Below are 21,045 nucleotides of genomic sequence, written 5' to 3'. Positions count from 1 at the left end.
GTTCAGGTCATTGGAACCTATACTTTCGGAGGTTCGGGAACGGGTTTTTGGAACCGTTTCTCATTTTTGACAGGTGATATGATTTTAGTGTTTTTTTCGGGCTCCTTCATGTACGGCTTACCCTGAGCCCGGGCATAACAGGTAGCCATTTCGATAGCATGCTCCAAGGTTAACCCCGCATGTTGTTTAAGCCACCTTTGGGTACTATAAGGAAGGGATTCGATGAACTGTTCAAGATATATTTTATTCGTAATGGCGTCGATATTTCCTTCATGTGGTTTTAACCACAGGTCGGCAGACTCTTTTAGTTTGAAAAACGGGGTTTTGGGCAAATCTCCGGGTGACCCCTTCTCTTGCCGAAACCGTAATCGATGGGTTTCTTCGTCTACCCCCAACCTATCGAGGATGTATTGTTTCACAACCGCATATGCAGTTGTTCCATCCCGATTTACTGTCTGATACGCTGCCTGGGCCTCACCAGTCAGCAACGGTGCCAGATAGAAGGGCTACCTATCACCCGGCCAGGAACTAGCTCTCGCCGCTCTTTCAAAGTTCAAAAAGAAAGCAAGGGGGTCTTCACCTGTGCTAAATTTCTGTAATGGAACGACAGTACCCGGAGGTGGGGCTGTAGCCCTTCCCTGTCCTATTACAGTCATCAATTGTGTTTGTCCCTCCGCCAATTTTAGAATGTTATCGGACTGCGTTTGGATGGCTTGGGAAAATGCAGTCCGGTCTGCTTCCATTTGGGTCAAAAGATTCTCCATTCTGTATCGGATGGCGTGGTTCACTGGTTGATCCGAGTCACGGCACCACTTGTGGGGAACGGGGTCGGGAGAATGAGAATCGTCACGAGTTTGAGTATGTCTTTAGCTATTTTTATTCGGTTTAACAACACCGAGATAAGTTCAATGGCTTTAAAGAACAGTCTCCTGGGGAAACAAACAATACACGAGGGTCCTCTCCTTTGGGGAAGTTTCCGGGTCTTCGGTTCCAGTCTTGAGGAAGCGGGAGCTGACCACAGGGCTGGAGATCACTCGGAGAAAAGGAAAAGAAAAACAGCCACATTAGGGGCTGGGCTCGACATATACAACAGATGAGAGGAGGGTAGGGTAGTGAGGGTTCACCAGGGTGCTACCACCAAACCTATCAGTCAGGGAGTGTAGGCGGCCGGCAAGATACGACGATAGTGACCACCCTCAGACTACCCTGTCCCACCCCGTGATTTGAACAACCCTTGAAAACGGCCCCGTACCTTGTGGAGCCACACTTCTCCCCTGGAAGTGTGGCGGGGCGGCTCGTGGTATCGTTGGCCTCCTGGCTTGTCGTCACTCGGCTTCAGGGGTCCTAGCAGCGGTTCCACGACAGCGCCTCCGTCTTCCTCCGTGGCGTCCTCCTCGTGCTTCAGCTGGCGTTCAGAAGGTTCCGCGCCGGCAGTCCAGAACGGGGCTTCCTTAAACGCCCCCAGCTCCTCCGGTTGGTCAGTATCGGGTGACGTCGTCTGACCTGATTGGGCGAGTGCTGTCGGACATGCCCCTAGCGTCACAGAGGCTGGATACAGAGGTACACGTCCCTGAGGCAGAGCCGTGGAAATCCAGGAAACGTCCAAAGGATCCTGCGGACGGGGTGGAAAGGAAGAAGCGTTAGCAAGGACACCCCGTCCGTCCGAATCAGGGAGCTCATCTAGGTCAGGGAGCTCTGCTTCGTGACAAGCTCACACCAGGGTGTGTTAGGAAATGTTTCAATAGCGCTTAATGTCTGTAGGGCCTGATAAGGATAGGCAGTCTGGCCGCTCCAGTTTTCAACAACAATTATTTCACTGTCTTCTAGTATTATGGACCTAGTGTGATTCTAAATAGTAAAGAATTTGTTCTGTGTATTTTGATCTCTGTATTTTTCAAAACCTGTTTCAGTGTTTTTTTGGGTCAAAACTTTTAATAAAAAGTTTTCAATATTTATAGCTACAGTAAAGAGATGTGTGTATGACTGTATATTTTCTTATAAAATATCTCTGGTTTGATTGTGCAGCGATTCATTAAATTAGTTGAGGTTGAAGTAGAACCTAGTAACACATAAGAGCATGTTTCTGTGACTTCAACAGCAATTATAATCCTCCTACACCTATATATTCAATGTGCAATAGTCCCTACTAACCGAGGCTGACCACATATCACAGCAGATGCAGATCTGTGTTGAACAAGGTGTGCGCTGCCGTTGGTGACCTTGGTATTTACTTATCTGAAAGAAACAGGTTAGTATTAGATTCCTTAACTTAGAATATCCCCAGGCGTCAGACTGGATCCGGAAATCTTTGTGTAGCAATACCCCTGCGCGTCTTTAGGCGTTGTCTCTGGCTCCGCGTCCGTCGTCGGCGCCGGAATGACGTCGTCGGAGTACTTAGACGCCCCCCATGCTTGCTGACATCAGTTCTTCTTCTTTTTTCGGCGCCAGCTAGCACAGATCCAGGGAAGCTCTACCCCTTAGTCACTTTTTGACTAAACATTTTTGATCATTTTTGATCCTCTTCCTAGTCGTTTTCGACTCTTCAGGTGCCGGTAGGGATGCCCGGGTTCAAACCCTTCTCGAAGTGTAGTCGACTGATGTCGAATACCGACCCCCATCGCCAGTGTCTGCAGTGTCTAGGCCTCGCCCGTGCCTGTCCCGACTGCCGAACCCTGACGTCTAAGGCTAGGCGGGAGCGGTCCCGCAAGCGGCTCGAGCTCCGGCAGTCGGCCCGTGCCGTTCGAGGTCCCGGTCCCACAGGAGGTCGAGGGACCGGTCGCGGGGTCGGAGCCCTCGCAGCTCCGGAAGTTGGCATCGGTCTTCTGGTTCCTCCTCAGGTAAGAGGCATGAGAGGTCGGAGCGGCGTCCTCGCTCCTTCGACCGCCCCCGACTCGGCCGGAGTTTCGGGTGGCACCACCCACGCGGCTCTGCCGAAGTCGCTAGCGCCGCATCCTGCCCCACACCAATAGGTCCCTGGGCACGATGCGACACGGAAGGAGATCGAGCAGTACCTCATGGCCATGAGGTCGCTCTCTTCTCCACCGGGCCCCACGGTGCCTTCGGGCCCAGTGGGCCCGGCTCCGGGGCCTAGCGGGTCGGGTGCTCCGGCCCCGACGCCGTCGGCGGCTTCGGTCCCGGCGCCGCAGGCCCAGACCGTATCCGGGTTGACGCCGGTCGACCTTACGACCTCACCGGCGCCGTCCCCGAGGGTGTCACCTCCGGCGCCGACTTCGATCGACGCCGGCCCCAGTCCCTCTGTCGCTCCTATTCAGCCGTCGACACGGGCCCGTTGGGAGCCGTATGAGACGGCGGTTGGTACATTCTACTTTAATGAACATGAATTGTTGATCCTGGCTACCAGGAATTGGGTGACGACGAGGACTGGAAGGGGTCTGAGGACCCTCTGACACTTGAGTGTCAGGACCAAGAGGACTGGACAGTGGAGCTTGGGGAAGCCAGTGGCCTGGACCTCTCTCCAGAGACTGGTTTTGTCTCCCCTCCTACCGTGGCTACGGAGGAGGGGGCAGCGTACAGTGTAGTGTTGATGCGGGCGGCTAAGGCCTTGAACCTTACGCTCCCCTCTGCTCCGTGAGGACTAATCTCCTCACCGAGGTCCTCAAACCGCAGGCAAGCTCGGTCGAGCCTCTGCTGCCGTTCAATGAGGCCTTATGTGACTTTCTGCTGGGCACTTGGTCCAAGCCCGCCTCAGGACAGCTCCCTGTCGACCCACCCCACCCCGAGAGCCTGGTTATCCAGGCCTCCAACTCCCAGACCGCATTCCGGTCGGCCCCTCCCGACAGGGAATCCAAGAGGTTTGAGCAGTTCGGTAAGAAGGTGTTCTCGTCCCTGAGTTTGGGACTATGGTCGGTTAATACCGTATGCCTCTTGGGCCGCTACACCCACACCCTGTGGCACACGGTTGCGGACGTGCTGCCACAATGCCCTGAGGAGGTCAGGGCTAGACTCGCCCAAGCCCTAGCGGAGGGTCGAGATGCTGCACGGTACTCTCCGGTGCGGACTGGATACTACCGATACACTGGGCAGAGCGATGGCTACGACAGTGGCGGTTCGACGCCACACCTGGTTGAGGTGTGCCAATTTTTCGGCTGATGTCCAGGCTACTCTTCTGGACATGCCGTTCGATGGCCGTCGCCTGTTAGGCGACCAGGCAGACCACGCGCTTGAGCGCTTTAAGGACTCCAGGGCTACGGCCAAGTCCTTGGGCCTCTCGGCCCCGCGCCAGCAGACGGGTGCCCTTCGCTCCTTTCGTGGCCAAGGAAGGGGCACACCCACACGTGCCGCCAGCCACACGTCGTCTCAACAGAACTTTCACCGCGGTGGCGGCTGTGGAAACCGCCGGGGAGGCGGTCGGGGACAACGGCGACGCCAGTCCGCACCCGCTCCCGAAGCATCTGCCTCAAAACCTTCCGAGTTTTTCGGGCCCATGTGATGCCAGTGGGGGGCAGGGTTCGCCATCACCTCTCCCACTGGCGCACCGTCACATCGGACAGGTGGGTGCTGCAAATCGTCTGGAGGGGCTACTCCCTCCCCTTCGAGATGACCCCTACAGCCATGTCACCGCAGTACCACCGCGTGTCGGGGGATCACTTGCTACTTCTGCAGGAGGAAGTTACAGCCCTCTTGGCCAAGGGGGCCATCGAGCGCGTTCCTGGGCCAGAAGTAGGGTGTGATTGTTACTCCCACTACTTTCTGGTACCCAAGAAGGGCAAAGGGGGCCTACGCCCTATCTTGGACCTACGGAACGTCAACGGCTTCCTCTGGAAGGAGAAGTTCAAGATGTTGACTTTGGCTCAGGTCTTGACTGCCCTAGACCCGCAAGACTGGATGGTGACGGACTTGCAGGACGCTTATTTTCACATCCCCGTCCTGCCGGCCCACCGGCGTTACCTGTGGTTCACGGTAGGCCACGAGCACTTTCAGTTCACCGTGCTCCCCTACGGCCTTACCAGCGCCCCATGGGTGTTCACGAAAGTGATGGCGGTGGTCGCAGCTCATCTGCGCAGGTTAGGGGTTTCAGTCTTCCCCTACCTCGACGACTGGTTGTTGAAGGCGGGCTCGCCCCAGACAGTGGTCAGCCACCTCCAGATGACGGCAGATCTCCTGCACCAGCTGGGGTTCTCCATCAACGTGCCGAAATCACACCTGTGTCCCTCCCAAAAGCTCCTCTTCATCGGAGCTGTTCTCGACTCGGCGCAGTTTCGGGTTTATCCTCCCGACCAGCGAGCCCGGGATATTCAGGCTCTGATTCCGATCTTTCAGCCTTTATCCCGGGGTTCGGTCAGGTTGACGCTGCAGCTTCTGGGGCTGATGGCTTCCGGCATCCTTCTGGTGCATCACACCCGGTGGCGGATGCGGGCTCTGCAGTGGGACCTGAAGTTTCAGTGGGCCCAGCATCAGGGCAACCTGTAAGACCATGTCCTGATCTCGGAGGGCTCTGCGAGACAACTGCAGTGGTGGCTCACGGACCACGTTTGGGTCAACGGCAGATCCTTCTCCCTTCCCCAACCGGAGCACGTGGTTGTGACGGACGCGTCCCTCCAGGGCTGGGGAGGCCACTTGGGAGAGGCGGAGATCAGAGGCCTCTGGTCTCCGGCGGAGTCCTGGCTCCATATCAACCTTCTGGAGCTGCGGGCGATTCATCTAGCACTGAAGGCATTCCTCCCCTCTGTCCGAGGGAGTGCAGTGCAGGTGTTCACGGACAACACCACCGCCATGTGGTACTGCAACAAACAGGGCGGTGTGGGGTCCTGGACCCTCTGTCAGGAGGCTCTACGCCTCTGGCAGTGGCTGGAACATCAGGGCGTGACCTTGGTGGTTCAACACCTGGCAGGTTCTCTGAACGCCAGGGCGGACTAACTCAGCCGAAGGTGCTCGATGGATCACGAATGGCGTCTGAACTCAGACGTGGTGCAAGGCATCTTTCTGCAATGCAGAGAGCCTTGGTTAGATCTATTCGCCACCGAAGAGAACGCGCAATGTCATCAGTTCTGCGCGTTGGAATTTCCAAGGCGGCACTCGCTCGGCGACGCATTTCGTTGCGAGTGGAGTTGCGGTCTGTTATACGCCTTTCCGCCTATACCACTTCTGCCCAGAGTGCTGAAGAAGATCAAGCGCGACCGGGCCCAAGTCATCCTTTTGGCTCCGGACTGGGCTCGAAGGTGCTGGTATCCCGAGCTACTCAATATGTCAGTCGGTCCCCCAATCCGTCTGCCCCTTCAGGAGGACCTTCTGTCGCAGCAGCAGAGGACGGTCCTCCACCCGAACCTGTCCAGTCTCCACCTCCATGCTTGGAGATTGAGCGGCGACAGTTGAGGCCATTTGACTTGCCTCCTGAAGTCTGTAATGTTATTCTGGCAGCCAGGCGTCCCTCCACAAAGTCTGTATACGCCTGCCGGTGGAACAGATTTGTGGGATGGTGCACAGCAAAGGCTGTGGATCCTCTTTCTGCCCCTCTTTCGGAGGTTCTCCTCTTCCTTCTTTCTCTTGCCCAGCAGGGCTCTGCTCTGGGCACTATCAAGGGCTACCTTTCTGCCCTTTCGGCCTTTCTAAGGCTGCCTGATCAACCTTCTTTGTTCAAGTCCCCTATTGTAACTCGTTTTCTGAAGGGCATAACACACGTTTCCACCTGTTCCCTTTGTGATGCCTCAGTGGGACTTGAACCTGGTTCTCACTTTCCTGATGTGCGCTCCCTTTGAGCCACTTCATTCTTGTACTCTCCGTCTTCTCACTTTGAAGACAGCTTTCCTGGTTGCCATCACCTCTGCCAGGAAAGTGAGTGAGCTCCAGGCTCTATCTTTAAAACCTCCTTTCCTGTCTGTACATCCGGACAAGGTGGTGTTGCGTACAAGACCCTCTTTCCTGCCCAAGGTAGTCTCTGCTTTCCACATTGGGCAGTCCATCACCTTGTCCTCCTTCTTTCCGCCTCCGCAACCCTCAAAGGATGAAGAGCGGCTCCATCGTCTGGACCCAAAACGTGCGCTTTCATTCTATATGGATCGCACACGCCAATTCCGGGTGGATGACCAATTCTTTGTTGGTTACGTGGGTGCGAAGAAGGGACGGGCGGTGCATAACCGGACCATCTCAGGGTGGGTCGTCTTATGAATCAAGGCGTGCTACTCCTTGGCTAGAAAGGAGCCTCCAGTTGGGCTGAGGACCCATTCCACTCGGGCCACAGCGGCTACTACTGCCCTGGGTCGGGGAGTCCCCCTGCAGGACATTTGCCAGGCGGCTACGTGGGCCTCGCTGCACACCTTTGCGAGGCACGACTGCCTGGACAGTCAAGTCGGGAGGGATGGCTTCTTTGGCCATTCCGTCCTCCAGGATTTTCTGGTGTAAGTATTGGTTTGCAGACCCACCACCGGGGTTGGTATTGCTGGGGCATCTATTCTAAGGTAAGGAATCTAATACTAACCTGTTTCTTTCAGATGAACAGTAGTTAGTATTAGATTCCTTACCGCCCCACCCATCCTCCCCGTTCTGCGAACTGATACCTCGGGTTAAGGTTATCCCTTTCAGGGCCCTAGTTTTTTAATGGCACCAGTGTTGGTTTGGTGCATGGCTCTGCGTATCTGGCGCGGAAAAGCTGTGTCTAAGAACTGACGTCAGCGCGCATGGGCGGCGTCTAAGTACTCAGATGACGTCATTCCGGCGCCGACGACGGACGCGGAGCCAGAGACGACGACTAACGACGCGCAGGGGTATTGCTACGCAAAAATTTCCGGATCAAGTCTGACGCCTGGGGATATTGTAAGGTAAGGAATCTAATACTAAATACTGTTTCTTACAGATATATCGTTACCGAAGGTAAGTAACTTGTTCTTCAGTGTTTGAAGAAGTAAATAAAAGTGTAAGAAGAGTTTAAAAAAAACAACATTTGAACTGGTCTAATCTGCTGAAAATTCAATTCATTGACCTGGCTAAACACTACAGTCAAAATATGTCCGCTTGGTATTCTCAAATTTCCATAGTTTCTAGGTGTATCTGGTACATTTGTGTATCCTTATTTTGTCTTGAGCATTAACCATTAATCAACTGCTAGGTCTCAGTAAGGGTCCATCTGAAGTTATATTGCAACATTGTGGACATCTGTTTCTGCTTTTGTTTCAAGGGGCCCTTTTTTCAGGGGTGCTTGTTGTTACCCTATCACTACATCTGATGTAAGTTCATCGCAGGTTCTGGCAGGGCCTGGTTTCCTTTTCCCTTGGTTTGTTTTTCTATGCAGTTGGGCACCTTCAGTTTCTCCAGTATTGGAACTTTCATAGATTCACATGCCTGAATCATTCCCCGTCGTCTAGACGGGAGTCTCCGGTATATAAAAAAGCAGTGCTTAGTAGTGTAGCAAACTGAAAAGAGGCCTAGGACCATTTCCCTTTTGCAACCCATAGCCTTTATGTAAAAAAGGCCCAAACTTTTCCCTGAACTAATCAGAGCTCCTCACCCTCTAGAACACTCCTGAGAGAACCTTCTGCCCCTCAGATTTTTCTACCGCACATTGTGCTAGGGAGTCTCTTTTGAGCTCTGCTCAAACTCTTTACTTATACAGTATTTTGACTTGGATTTTTAAGTTTCTACATTTACCATGTCTGAGAAAGAGAAGAAAGGATTATTTAGAGCTTGTTCCACCTGCTCCAAGAAGAGGTTGTTTACAGATGACCCTCACAAGGACTGCATCTACTGTCTCTATCCAGATCATAATGCAGCAGATTGTAAGGTATGTCGTACCTTTTCTAATAAGACATTGAGAGATCGTGAGGGAAGGCTACTGATCTGGCTTCAGAAAGTCAAAGCCAGGAAGGAAATCCTCTCAAGTGAGAGTGAGGAGGAATCTGTGGCGTCTCTGAGATCTCAGAAGAGAAGTAGATCTCCTCAGACACATTCCTCAGGGGAAAGACTTGAAAAGGCCCCAAAAAAGACCACCCCAGGGTCTTCAGGGCGCAGTCCCTCAAAATCCCCTTCAGTATCTTCTAAGGAGAAGAAGGGATCTGCTGGTGATGTGAAAGGAGCAAAAGCCACCTCAAATCCACCAGTCGCCTCAGAAGATCAAGATTACTATCAAACGGTCTTCTTCGGCGCCTTCTGAGGAGAAATCGGCTCCGTCGTCGGGACCGTCCACTAAGAAAGGACCATCGACGACGACGAAAACTCCTCCGTCGTCGCCGAAAAAGGATAAGGCTGGTGGGAAAACGGTGTCGACGATTTCACAGTCTACGACGATATCGTGGGGCGTCGACAACCGTGTCGGCGGCGTCGACGACAGCAGCGTCGACGACTGCAGTGTCGACGGCAGCTTCGACGAGGACGACTACGTCGACGAGGACAGCGTCGACGATTACTACAACATCGACGGTAGTGTCGACGGCGATGACTTTGTCGACGATGGCGATGGGTATCTCGTCGACTGGCTTGTCGACGAGGGAAAAAACGCCAGAGAATAGGTTGGGGCCAGGGAAAAAACCTATTACACCGGAGGTTACTTCTCCAAGCAAGGTCTCCCCATTGCTACCGTCTCACTTACTGGAAGAGGAAGATTCGGAGGAAGATGAGGAGTATGGTATTGCCAGTAGCCCTTCGCAGTTACAGGTTAAGTACCAGGAAGATGATTCGGAGGAAGAATATGGGGGTTATCAAGAGCAACCCCAGGAACAACACTATCGGCAACAACAACGATAAGAGATGACCAGTGTCCCATCCTCTTTGTTGAGGGATCTCCAAGGAATGTTGGAGGATTATAGAAGAAGATACCCAGCGACTCCAGTTGTTCCACAGGCCGTGGAGTTGGCTCCGCGTCAACGCTCGGTTCCAGGAACTCCGATTCGTAGGAGGGAAATTGTGCCGGAACCTACGGTTAGGTCCCCACCGCCTACAACACACCACGACACCTCGGATGAGGAACATGAAGATGGTGAAATTGCGGACACAAGTGCAGAATGGCATGACTATATCGCCCCATCACCTGCAACTCCTCCGCAGAGACCAGTGGACTCTCCACCGGAGGACATTGGTGGATTTCATAATTTAATGGAGAGAGCCACTAAGAGGTTTGCACTGACCATGACAGAAGAAAAAACGGAATGTTTTCTATATGACTTTAAAGATTCGTATCGGAGATCTGTACGATATTTGCCTATAGTGTCTCATATCTGGAAGGAAGGATTGAAGGTCATGGAGACGCCAGCGACAGTAACACCAGTTCTGGCCAGACTGGATAAAAAGTATAAAGCACCGGTCGATGCTCCATCTTGCCTTGTGGGTCATCCCAAAGCGGATTCTGTTATCACGCAAGCAGCACAACAGAAATCCAGGAACCCATCTGCTCCTATTGCAACACCTCCGGACAAGGAGGGCAGAAGGTTGGACAACGCAGGGAAGGGTTTTTCTTTAATGTCTGCTCTGCTGGTAAGAGCCGCTAATGCCCTGGCTATATTGGGGAGGTATGACAGGCAGATGTGGTGCGACCTGTCTACATATGTTAAGATCCAGAGAAGCAGGAGGCAAAGAAAATTCTCATGGAAGGAGAGAGGACTTCGGCTGAAGTCATATACTGCGCTATGGATATAGTGACCACAGCATTTAGATCCTTGGGAGGAGCGGCGGTCCTGCGCAGGCAAGGTTGGCTGCGAGCAACAGCATTTCGACCGGAGGTACAGAACAAAATCTTAGACCTCCCTTTCAATGGAGAAGAATTATTTGGAAAACATATAGATGACACGCTGGAAAGTATCAAGAAGGATACTGATACGGCAAAGTCTCTAGGAACTCTGCAGTACAGGAAAAACCCTTTTCGTGGCTCCAGGGGTAGAGGACAGTCCTCGTATAGAGGAGATTACTAACAGGGGAGATATTAGTCTTTTTATCAGTCCTCATCACAACCGTACCATCAGCAATATAACCAGCGTCAGTCAGGAGGATGCACAAAATCAGCTCCTAGAGGACGTGGTGGCCGTGGAAAGGACCACACCCGTAGACAATGACAACCTCCATCTTCCGGCTCTGTCAGATGCTCCCCTGGGTGGAAAGATTGCTCACTATCTACACAATTGGCAGAAAATAACAACAGGGTCCTCAAAATAGTTCAATTCGGTCACACCCTAGAATTTATTCAGACACCCCCTTGTACGCCACCGATGCACAAGAGCCAATCATCTGCATCAACTCCGGCAGGAGATTCGGGCAATGCTCCAAAAGGGAGCAATAGAACTGGTACCAAAATCCCAGGAAAACAGGGGGTTTTAGTCCCGTTTTTTTCTTATCAAGAAAAACAAGCTCCAGTGGCGCCCCATCCTGGATCTCAGATCCTTAAACATCTATCTCAAGAAACAATCTTTCAGGATGGTATCTCTACTGGACATCCTTCCGTTGTTAAACCCAGGGGATCATATGACCACATTGGACCTACAAGACTCGTATTTCCACGTGCCGGTACATCCTGCACACAGGCAGTACCTTCGGTTCTGGGTAGCCGGAAGACATTACCAATTCAAGGTACTGCCATTCGGTTTGAAGTCAGCGCCAAGGGTGTTCACAAAATGCCTGGCTCCAGTGGCGGCTGTGTTGAGGAAGCAAAAACATCAAATATTTCCTTACCTCGATGACTGGTTAGTCAAAGCAACATCAAAGACACAAATCAAAGCGTCAACACAAGCTTGCATAGACTTATTCGCCGATTTAGGATTGACTTTAAACGAGAAAGTCGAACCTCCACCCAGCAAGAGTGATTACGTTTCTGGGAGCAATATTGGACACGGAATGCAACAAAGCGTTTCCTTCCGAGGAAAGACAGCTAAGGATTGTGTCCCCCTTTCAAAACTTGAGAAGAAGAAAGTCTCTTTCAGTCCGCAGGTTCAAATCCTTGCTGGGCGCAATGTCCTCTTGTATTCCACGGGTACCTTGCTGCAGGCTAAGGATGAGACCATGGCAGCAACAGATCGATCTCCAACGGCGTCAGGCAGAGGGATCCTTCGACGATATAATAAGGGTAACACCAGTGATGCGACAGGCAGCAAAGTGGTGGATGCAAAAGGCAAATGTGTCTCAAGGACTGTCGTTTCTAGCAAGTGCAGCTCCGCTAGTGGTAACGATGGATGCATCATTAGAAGGATGGGGAGCTTTCCTTCAGGACCTACAGGTCAGCGGCCGTTGGAAAGCAGAGGAGCAGCAATTAAATATAAATCTGCTGGAGCTCAGGGCGATCCGCTTGGCATTACTGGCTTTTCTGGCAAGGATAAAAGGTGCGCCGGTGTTAGTAAGAACAGACAACACCACAGTGATGCATTATGTAAACAAGCAAGGGGGAACAAGATCTCTCTCCCTGCCTCAGGAAGCCTAGGAGATTTGGGAATGGGCTATTCAGCAGGAAATATTATTGACAGCAGAACACCTCCCGGGGGATCAAAACATCAAAGCGGATACTCTCAGCAGGCTAAAATCGACCTGCCACGAATGGGAGCTAAACCAGGAGATCCTGGACAGCGTCTTTCGGAGATGGGGAACACCGTCGGTGGACCTCTTCGCTACAAGGGAAAACAGAAAATGCCAGTACTTCGCAAGCTGGCTTTCCCAGAGGGGATCTTGGGGGAATGCGTTTTCCATGGCATGGTCCGGCGTCTTTGCCTACGGTTTTCCCCCAATTCCTCTTCTCCCCCGCATACTGGTGAAGATCAAGAAAGAGCCGTGCAGACTGATCCTAGTAGCCCCGTGGTGGCCCAGACAACACTGGTTCACGGAACTGCTGCTACTGTCGGAGGACCGTCCAATTCGGTTGCGCATGATTCCATCATTTCTGACAATGTCCAAGGGGCAGGTGCGCCATCCGGACCCGAAATCCTTGCGATTAGCAGCCTTTCTCCTCAACACTGTGAGTTTAGCCATCTGAACATCTCACAGGAATGTAAGGACATCCTGACCAAGGCCAGAGCGGAGAGTACCAACAAAACTTACAGGATGAAATGGAAGAGGGTCTGTCTGTGGTGTAAGAGACATGATGTTCATCCTCTTACTGCTGCGCCTCATCAGGTTATACCTTACATTCTGCAGTTAGCGAAATCGGGATTAGCACTCGCCTCCATCAAGGTGCATTTGGCTGCGTTATCCCGCTACAGGAGGTCATATTCAGGCCCATCTTTATGGTCCTCAAGGATTATCAAACAATTCATGAAAGGAATATTCAGAGTCTTTCCACCAGTAAAGCCGCCACCACCATTATGGAATCTGAATATTGTACTCTCTCAGTTGATGAAGCCCCCCATTTGAACCAATACACAGGGCAGACCTGAAGTTCTTGTCCTGGAAAGTGGCTCTTCTCATTGCATTGACTTCAGCGAGAAGAGTAGGTGAATTACAGGCGCTCACGACTCAAGAGCCTTTCTTACAATTTCAAGAGGTTAAGATGATTCTCAGGACAAACCCGAAGTTCATTACAAAGGTGCCAACTGATTTTCATTTGAACGAACCATTGGTGCTAAAGCGTTTCTTTCCGCATCCATCAACAGCGGCAGAAAGAGTATTACACTTTCTGGACGTACAGAGATGTATGAAATTTTACTTTAAAGAAACTAAGGCGTTTCGCAGGTCTTCCCAGTTGTTCGTCGTATTCAGCGCACCCAGGAAAGGTTTCCCGCTGTCAAAGAGGGGAATTGCCAGATGGATTTCCAGTGCAATTGTCTACTGTCATCAAGCTGCTGGAAAGCCTTTGCATGCACGAGTCCGTGCTCATTCCACGAGGGCAGTGGCCACATCCACTGCATTATTTGGAGGAGTGCCAATCCAGGATATCTGCAGAGCAGCAACCTGGGCATCTACGCACACCTTCACCAGGCACTACTGCTTGGAGGCAGCCGCAGAATCTGATGCGGCGGTGGGAGAGGCGGTACTGCGGAATATTATCCAGTAACGGTGAGCCTTTTCTTGCATCCCTCCATCCATACGTTCTCTTGTTTACAAAGCCACATTTTTATATAAGTATGTATATATATATATATATATATATATATATATAAGATTATGCTTTATTTCCTGATGGTATTGCATGATTATGTAATTTATCAGAAAAATGTGCTTTGTTTTTTCACTGCTCGCTATTCTGATTCAGGCATGTGAATCTATGAAAGTTCCAATACTGGAGTAAGAAAACAAGTTTACTTACCTGTAACTTTAGTTCTCCAGTATTGGAATCTTTCATAGATTCACATGCACCCACCCTCCTCCCCTGAGAGGCTCACCTCGGATTTAGCACAGAAAGTGTATTGCACAAGTGCGCGAAAAATCTGAGGGGCAGAAGGTTCTCTCAGGAGTGTTCTAGAGGGTGAGGAGCTCTGATTGGTTCAGGGAAAAGTTTGGGCCTTTTTTACATAACAAAGGCTATGGGTTGCAAAAGGGAAATGGGCCTAGGCCTCTTTTCAGTTTGCTACACTACTAAGCACTGCTTTTTTATATACCGGAGACTCCCGTCTCGACGACTGGGAATGATTCAGGCATGTGAATCTATGAAAGTTCCAATACTGGAGAACTAAAGTTACAGGTAAGTAACTTGTTTTCTTTATGCCCACTTAACCATTTTCCTGTATCAAGTTCCAAATTTACAGTCTCTGGGTACCCTCAGTTCATTGTTACATGTCGCTTTGCCAGCACTAAAACAAGGTCACTGAATCTAGTTGTGGCTTTCTTGGCTTTTGGCTGCCAGTTTAAGCCTATAAATAAACGCCTAGTTGTCTTATGATATGTCTGTCTGTAACCTTGTTAATCTGATTAACCATCTTTTCATAATTTGTATGTAATTCAGAACAGCTCCAAATCCTGTGAAGAAAGCCAGAGATCTCTTCACTATATCTGAGACGTGTAGCCTGGGTATCAGGTTAGATCTTATTGGTTCTTTTTGGTGTGAGCTGTGCTCTATGTATGCGTTGAAGATGCATGAATCTGAATTGGCTGATTTTTGTAAAAAAAAAAAGAATTTGGTGTGTATCTCTCAATTCTCTGCTTCAAGCTTCATTTGTAATCGGGGTGCCCATGTCTGCTTTTCAAGTTTCCATCAATGTTTCCTTTCCCTTAGACTGGCATTGGAGGACTTGATGCATGAGTCACTCCCCTAAATTTACAAGTTGTGGCGCATTTCACTTTTAAGCTCTTGGGTGGGAGAGGCTCATTTTGTCCAGTGTCCTAAAGGTTTTCCTGGAGGTCTAGGAAGTTCGTAAGTGCCCTACCGCCAGACCGGTCTTCCACTGTGCCAGCATTCTTTTCTACCCATGTAGGTATCCCTCTGTATTCTCTCCGGCCTTGCTGTGTATTTAGAGCTTTAATGATACGCCAATGTGGCTCCAGAAAGGACGACGATAAACTTGCTTGCCTGAATTGTATGTGTACTCAGTAGGGTGAGCAAACTCAATGTACTGGCATATGTTTTAATTGGGGGTGTGGGGAGGGGCACAAACAGTCCTGCATAAGACTCATTTAGGGGTTGCACTAAACCAGAGCTAGAGGGCCAGATACATTACCCCCAATATCTGAGCTACGCCATGAGAGCACTCGCATAAGTTAGGCAGGCAGGCCCTTTTAAGCCGACAGCAGGAATTAAAGGTACATTTATGAGACACCTGACCTCAAGGATGCTGCTCTAAAAAAAATTATTTAGAAATAGTAGGCTTATTTCCTGCAAGAACTTCTGAATAATTGTCCCAGTTTAACCCATTCCCATCTAAAATAAAGGGTGACTTTAATTTTGAAGGACATGTTGACAGTTCACAATCATTGCTCCTCCCCGCTCCCTCCCCCTGCTCTTCTCCGCTTTAAAGCAAAACCAAAGGGGATGATGGACGGAGTGTTGAACATTGAAAGCGCTCACCCCCAGTCAACTGATCTAGGTTTAATCCATCATCATTCTTTAGCTCACTCCACCACCCCAGTTCAGACATGGCCATATGCAAATCAGTCTGACCCTGTGCCTCATGGGAACAGTCCAGCCTGAACTGACATGCCATGTCTTCCCTGGCCCGGAAACAAGCATCCTGGGATCAGTTGACTGGGGGCAAGTGCTTGCAATGTTTACCACTCCGTCCATCATCCCCTTTGGTTTTGCCTTCTCCGCTTTGAAGCATAAAACCGCAAAAGCACTAAACATCTGGATTTCCCACTGACAATAAATTCCTAGAAGGCTGACCGCCTAGACACCAAGTATTACTCTCCAGCTTGCATGAATTGCTTGTCCTGTTGGATAAATGTTTGTTGCCCTCCGATACAATAATGATCCTCACAAAATGCATTGGACCCACGATGATCATCACCCTGTAATCACGATATTATATTGGGGCACAGGAAGAGCGACGATTTCAAATGGGAAACTACAGCAAGAAGTACTAGAGGATCCAGTGTTCATGCAGATTATTGCAGAGGAAATGCACAATTTTTTTAGAGTAAACAAGAGCGCAGTGTCCTCGCTGCTAAGTTAAAGGGAGTCTTTCAAGACTGTAATTAGGGGGTCACTGCATTAAAGCCTTTGTGGGGGTAAGGCAGCGCTCCTGGAATCATACCATTTTGTGGCCACTTCATTTTCCCTATAATTATGCATGTGCTGCATTTGCCACCCCATTTATCAACTGCTGCATACATGCAGATTTCAACAAAAAAAATGGATTCCAGCGCAAACGGATCAAAAGTTACAAAAAATGTAACTCTGCTGGTTGTTTGCCCACCTTTGTTTCTGTATCTGGCACAATTCACTGAACGACTGGTGTTTTTTTTTTATTTATAAAGAATATCTGTCAAGCACATGAGGAATGAGACGAGGCCTGTAGAGTCTGGTGCGGTTGATAAATTCAACAAAAAGGATCCCTAAACGTAGCCTACAGACACAAGGAGAATGATATACTCGCAAGCTAAGAAAAGGTCTGCTTTAGTAAAATGTGAAAGATTGTATGCATCACTAAAGTAATGAGATTAATGCACAAATGATTCAGGATTGCGATTATGTAGCAGAAGCATCCAGTGGGAGCCAGTATGTTGATACAGTGGCGGACGGGTGATGGTGGGGGGTAGAGTGAGTGTGGACAAAACCACCCCCAGAAAAACACGTTCGTGCATTAACGCATCACTCCCCTCTCTTCTGCAGATACAGGCTCCCAGAGTGCACTGCAACCAATCCGGACACTGCTTTCATGCGGCTGAAAGTGTCAGGATTTGCCTGAGCGTCACGTTTTTCCACCCCCAGTTAGATTGGTAGTCTGTGCCTGCTCTTTCCCACGTGGCAATGCATCTCGGGTTGGAGAGCGCTTCATGTGCATGGCAATTTGGCCGGCCTTAGACGGACGGCCATACAATAATGTGCTCTGAATAGCAGTGTGACCACTCCTTCACCAGCCTGTCCTCACCCTGGAGCAACCCACATGCCTTTGCTCCAAGACAAAAAATGGAAGGATAATAAACAAGGGCTATTGTTTTCACTTTTTGTGGTTGCTGGCAGGTGGGACGATGGAAGATTCTCTACACCTCATCCCACAGGATGAGGTATAGGCTCTGGGGAACACTGCTCCCTCGAAACAGCCACATACCCCAACAACTGGAAGCACGCCGAAGTCCACCCCCTCCTGAAGAAACCCTCCACAGACCATATGGACCTTAAGACTTTTAGGCCCATATCACTGCTTCCTTTCACAGCCAAGATCATCAAAAAGGCCGTCAACACCCAGCTAGCACACTACATTGAAGTCAACAACATCCTAGACACCTCTCAATCTGGATTCTGCAGCAGCCACGGCACCAAGACCGCTCTCCTCGCCGCCACAGCCAACATTTGCGCCCTCCTCTACCAAATCCAAACGGCAGCCCTCCTCCTCCTGGACCTATCAGCATCCTTCAACACCTTCTCCCACCGCACACTAGCCACCAGACTCCACGACGCTGCCATCCGAGGAAGGGCCCTAGATTGGCTACGCTCATTACTCGCAAGCAGAACCCAGAGAATAAGACTCATGCCCTTCCTTTCAGAATTGAAAAAGACCAGATGCGGAGTACCGCCAAGGTTCCTCCCTCAGCCCCAATCTCTTAAACGTCTACATGGCCCCCCTCCTAACCATCATCCGAAATCATGAGCTCAACATCGTACCGTAAGCCAATAACACCCAGCTCATCCGCTCACTCACCAAGGAACCCGACGTCACCAGGTGCAACTTCCAAGAAGGGATGAAAGCTGTCGCAACCTGGATGAAGAACAGCTGCCTGAATTCAACTTTGATAAAACAGAAGTCCTCATCCTCCGCTACACCCCCCTCTGCTCGGGACAATACCTGGTGTGCCCTGCCCCCGGAAACCCACCCACCCCGACGGACCATGCACTAACCTTGGCATCATACTGGACTCGTCACTTACTGTGAATCACCAGATCAAAAATATCTCCCCCACATGCTTCAACACCCTTCGCATACTACGTGAGACATTCATGTGGATAACCCCAACACCAGGAAAACGGTACTCATCACCAGTAGGCTAGACTACGGCTACGCCCTCTAGGCCGGAATAAACTAAAAACTCCTCTGCAAACTCCAGACCTTCCAGAACGCTTCAGCAAGACTAATCCTCGATATCCCACAGCACAACCACATCACCAAACAACATCTGCCACCTCCATTGGCTCCCCATTTAAAGAAGAATAACTTTCAAGCTGCTCACGCCAACAAGGACCTCTAAAACATCGGACCTCAATACCTCGACAACCTCCTCTCCTTCCATGCCCCCAAGAGAAACCTCCGCTCAGCCGACCGCTCTCTAGCAACTGTCCCATGCTTCTACAGGACTAAAGCGGGCAGAAGGTCCTTCTCCTACCTTGCAGCCAAGACCTGGAACGTTCTCCCCCTTCCCCTCTGACGAAGCCCGACACTTCAGGAAAGACCTCAAGACCTTGCTCTTCGACTGACCCCACTGGAGCTACTCACACCTATACCTTAGCGCCTTGAGATCCTACCGGGTGAGTAGTGCGCTCTACAAAACCCTAATTGATTGACTGAATATAAAACTGTAAATCAGAGCAATGAGAACAAGAGCAGCGTAATGGAAAGGGCTTTTGCCCTTTCGAAATAGTTTCCTTACCTAGATTGTATTACATAATCACCCTCTCTATCAGAGTCCCTAAAGATCTATTTCGGGAAATAGATGTAACCATAGTGGATCTGATGTGGGGGACCGATTGGTATAATTATGCTACTCATGGAAACAGTCCATCCTGAACTGCCAAGTCCCTTCTGGACCGGAAATAAGAATCCTGGGACTGGTTTCAGGGTATCACCCAGTCATCAGTCAGGCTAGCTTGAATGAAGTGGCACAGTGAGCATGGGACCCACATCTGGGGATACCCTTACGACGTAGGGCGACAAAAGAAAAAAGAACAAATGATCGACGGAATGCTCAATAATGCAAACATTCACCCCCAGTCACATATCTGGGTTTTTGTCACCCTAAGTAGGAAGGTTATGCCCAGATAAGGGTCCCATGCTCACTCTGCCCCAGGATTCAAGCTAAGATGGTTGTTTTTAGTCCAGGGAGGACTTCCCTGGCAGTTTGGTTGGGACTGTTCCCATGGGGAGAAGAGTCAAGACTGATTTGCATATGACTAAGTCCGAACTGGGTAGCTTGGTGAGCAAAAAAACAATGGATTAATACAAGATCTGTGACTGGGGGTGAATGCTTGATTTGTTCAGCATTTCGTACATCTGTTCTTTTTTCTCGATGCGAATAGGGAAGCAGAGAGTTGCAATCTTAGCTTTAAAAGGCTCCTCAAGTGCATCTAATTATGCATGTAATGCTGGGAAAATGCAGTTTCCTTTATTGACATACCACTTTTGATATGCTTCCAAATGAGACGTGCCATTGGCCTTTATAGGATGTGGAAGAGTAGTTAAGTCAGTTCATTAATATAGTTATATTTGTGTTATAAAACCTATAATCCTTTGTATCAAGTTTGTACATTTTGTGCAATGGATTTCCTACTTTGAAAATATTTGTGGAAAACATAACGATATGTAAAACATTCGTTCTTTTCTTTATGCAGGACTCTGAAGTTGATCCTGAAAAATTTGGTAGCAGAATAGAATGTGAAAGTCCAAACAATGAACTGAACCGGTTCAAAGGCTTTTTGTAAGTATATTGGGGCAGTAGTTTAAATGCAATTGCTTTACTAGAGTAATGAACAATTAAAACAGAAACCTTGCAGCTTTACCTATGCAATTCAGTTCAGCTTAGGTATTTCTGCTTGTAAACTCTTCTGCAGTGCCTTACCAATGTTTTCCCTTCAAACAAAACAAATATACAAATGGTATACAAATATTTCACAAGATCTTAACATCACTTATGTTTATTTGTTTTATTAATTTTAAATCTCAAAACTGACGAAGTAGGGAAATCACTGCAACTGTTTTTTGCTAGAAACGTTCCACATTAATAATAAATGATCAAGGCTCAAGTATGCGGTATGGCACCCACCCACCAGTCACTTTCAGTGCAACAAATGTTACTAAGTATGTATACTAAATATTTATATTCCCCATAACTGTCCCAGGTCACATCTGGTTCTCAAAGTTCTCGGTTTCCTCAAAGTTCATTTATGGAACAAGGATCAGTTCTGCTTCCATCTGCAGCTGTGCACTCCGAAATGCCAGTTGCATATGTCCCCAGAGATTACCTTTCCTCTTACCTTCTGGTATTGGTCCATACAGATGCCAAACGTTCTTGAAAGTCAAAAGGATTCCTATTTGTATTTATTACCAGTAGATAGTGATCCAGTACACAAGACTGTCCCTATCCTGAAGGACTGACCAATAGTGCGAACCTTGCTGCCAAAGGAGAGGAAGAAACACTGCTGAAAGACTTTGCTGGCTTTTTACTTTCTACAAAACTTGTGTTTCCAAGCTGATCTCCAAGGGCCTGGAAGTGAGCTGGCCACCTGACCTGAGCCCCAGGACCATTGGGCTCTTTCCCCTCCTTCAATCCAAGCTGCTGGGCTTGCTGATTTCTTGCCCCGCTGAAGGCCGTCATTTGAGTGCA

General features: G+C 49.6%; 1 protein-coding gene across 1 annotated transcript in view; it reads left to right on the top strand.

The window, feature by feature from the left end:
- ATP10D (ATPase phospholipid transporting 10D (putative)) overlaps positions 1 to 21,045 on the top strand; it is a 772,711-nt gene that overhangs the window by 244,932 nt on the left and 506,734 nt on the right. Inside the window, exon 5 of the mRNA XM_086962685.1 lies at positions 20,054 to 20,139. Within this exon, the coding sequence (XP_086818811.1) occupies positions 20,054 to 20,139 (86 nt within the window). The remainder of the gene's footprint in view (positions 1 to 20,053; positions 20,140 to 21,045) is intronic.

The sequence above is a fragment of the Lissotriton vulgaris genome, chromosome 3_1, assembly GCF_964263255.1.
Source record: "Lissotriton vulgaris chromosome 3_1, aLisVul1.2, whole genome shotgun sequence".
NCBI classification, from domain to species: Eukaryota; Metazoa; Chordata; class Amphibia; order Caudata; family Salamandridae; genus Lissotriton; species Lissotriton vulgaris.
Note: the sequence above shows the minus strand (reverse complement) of the source record. Positions and strands in the feature narration are given on the sequence as shown.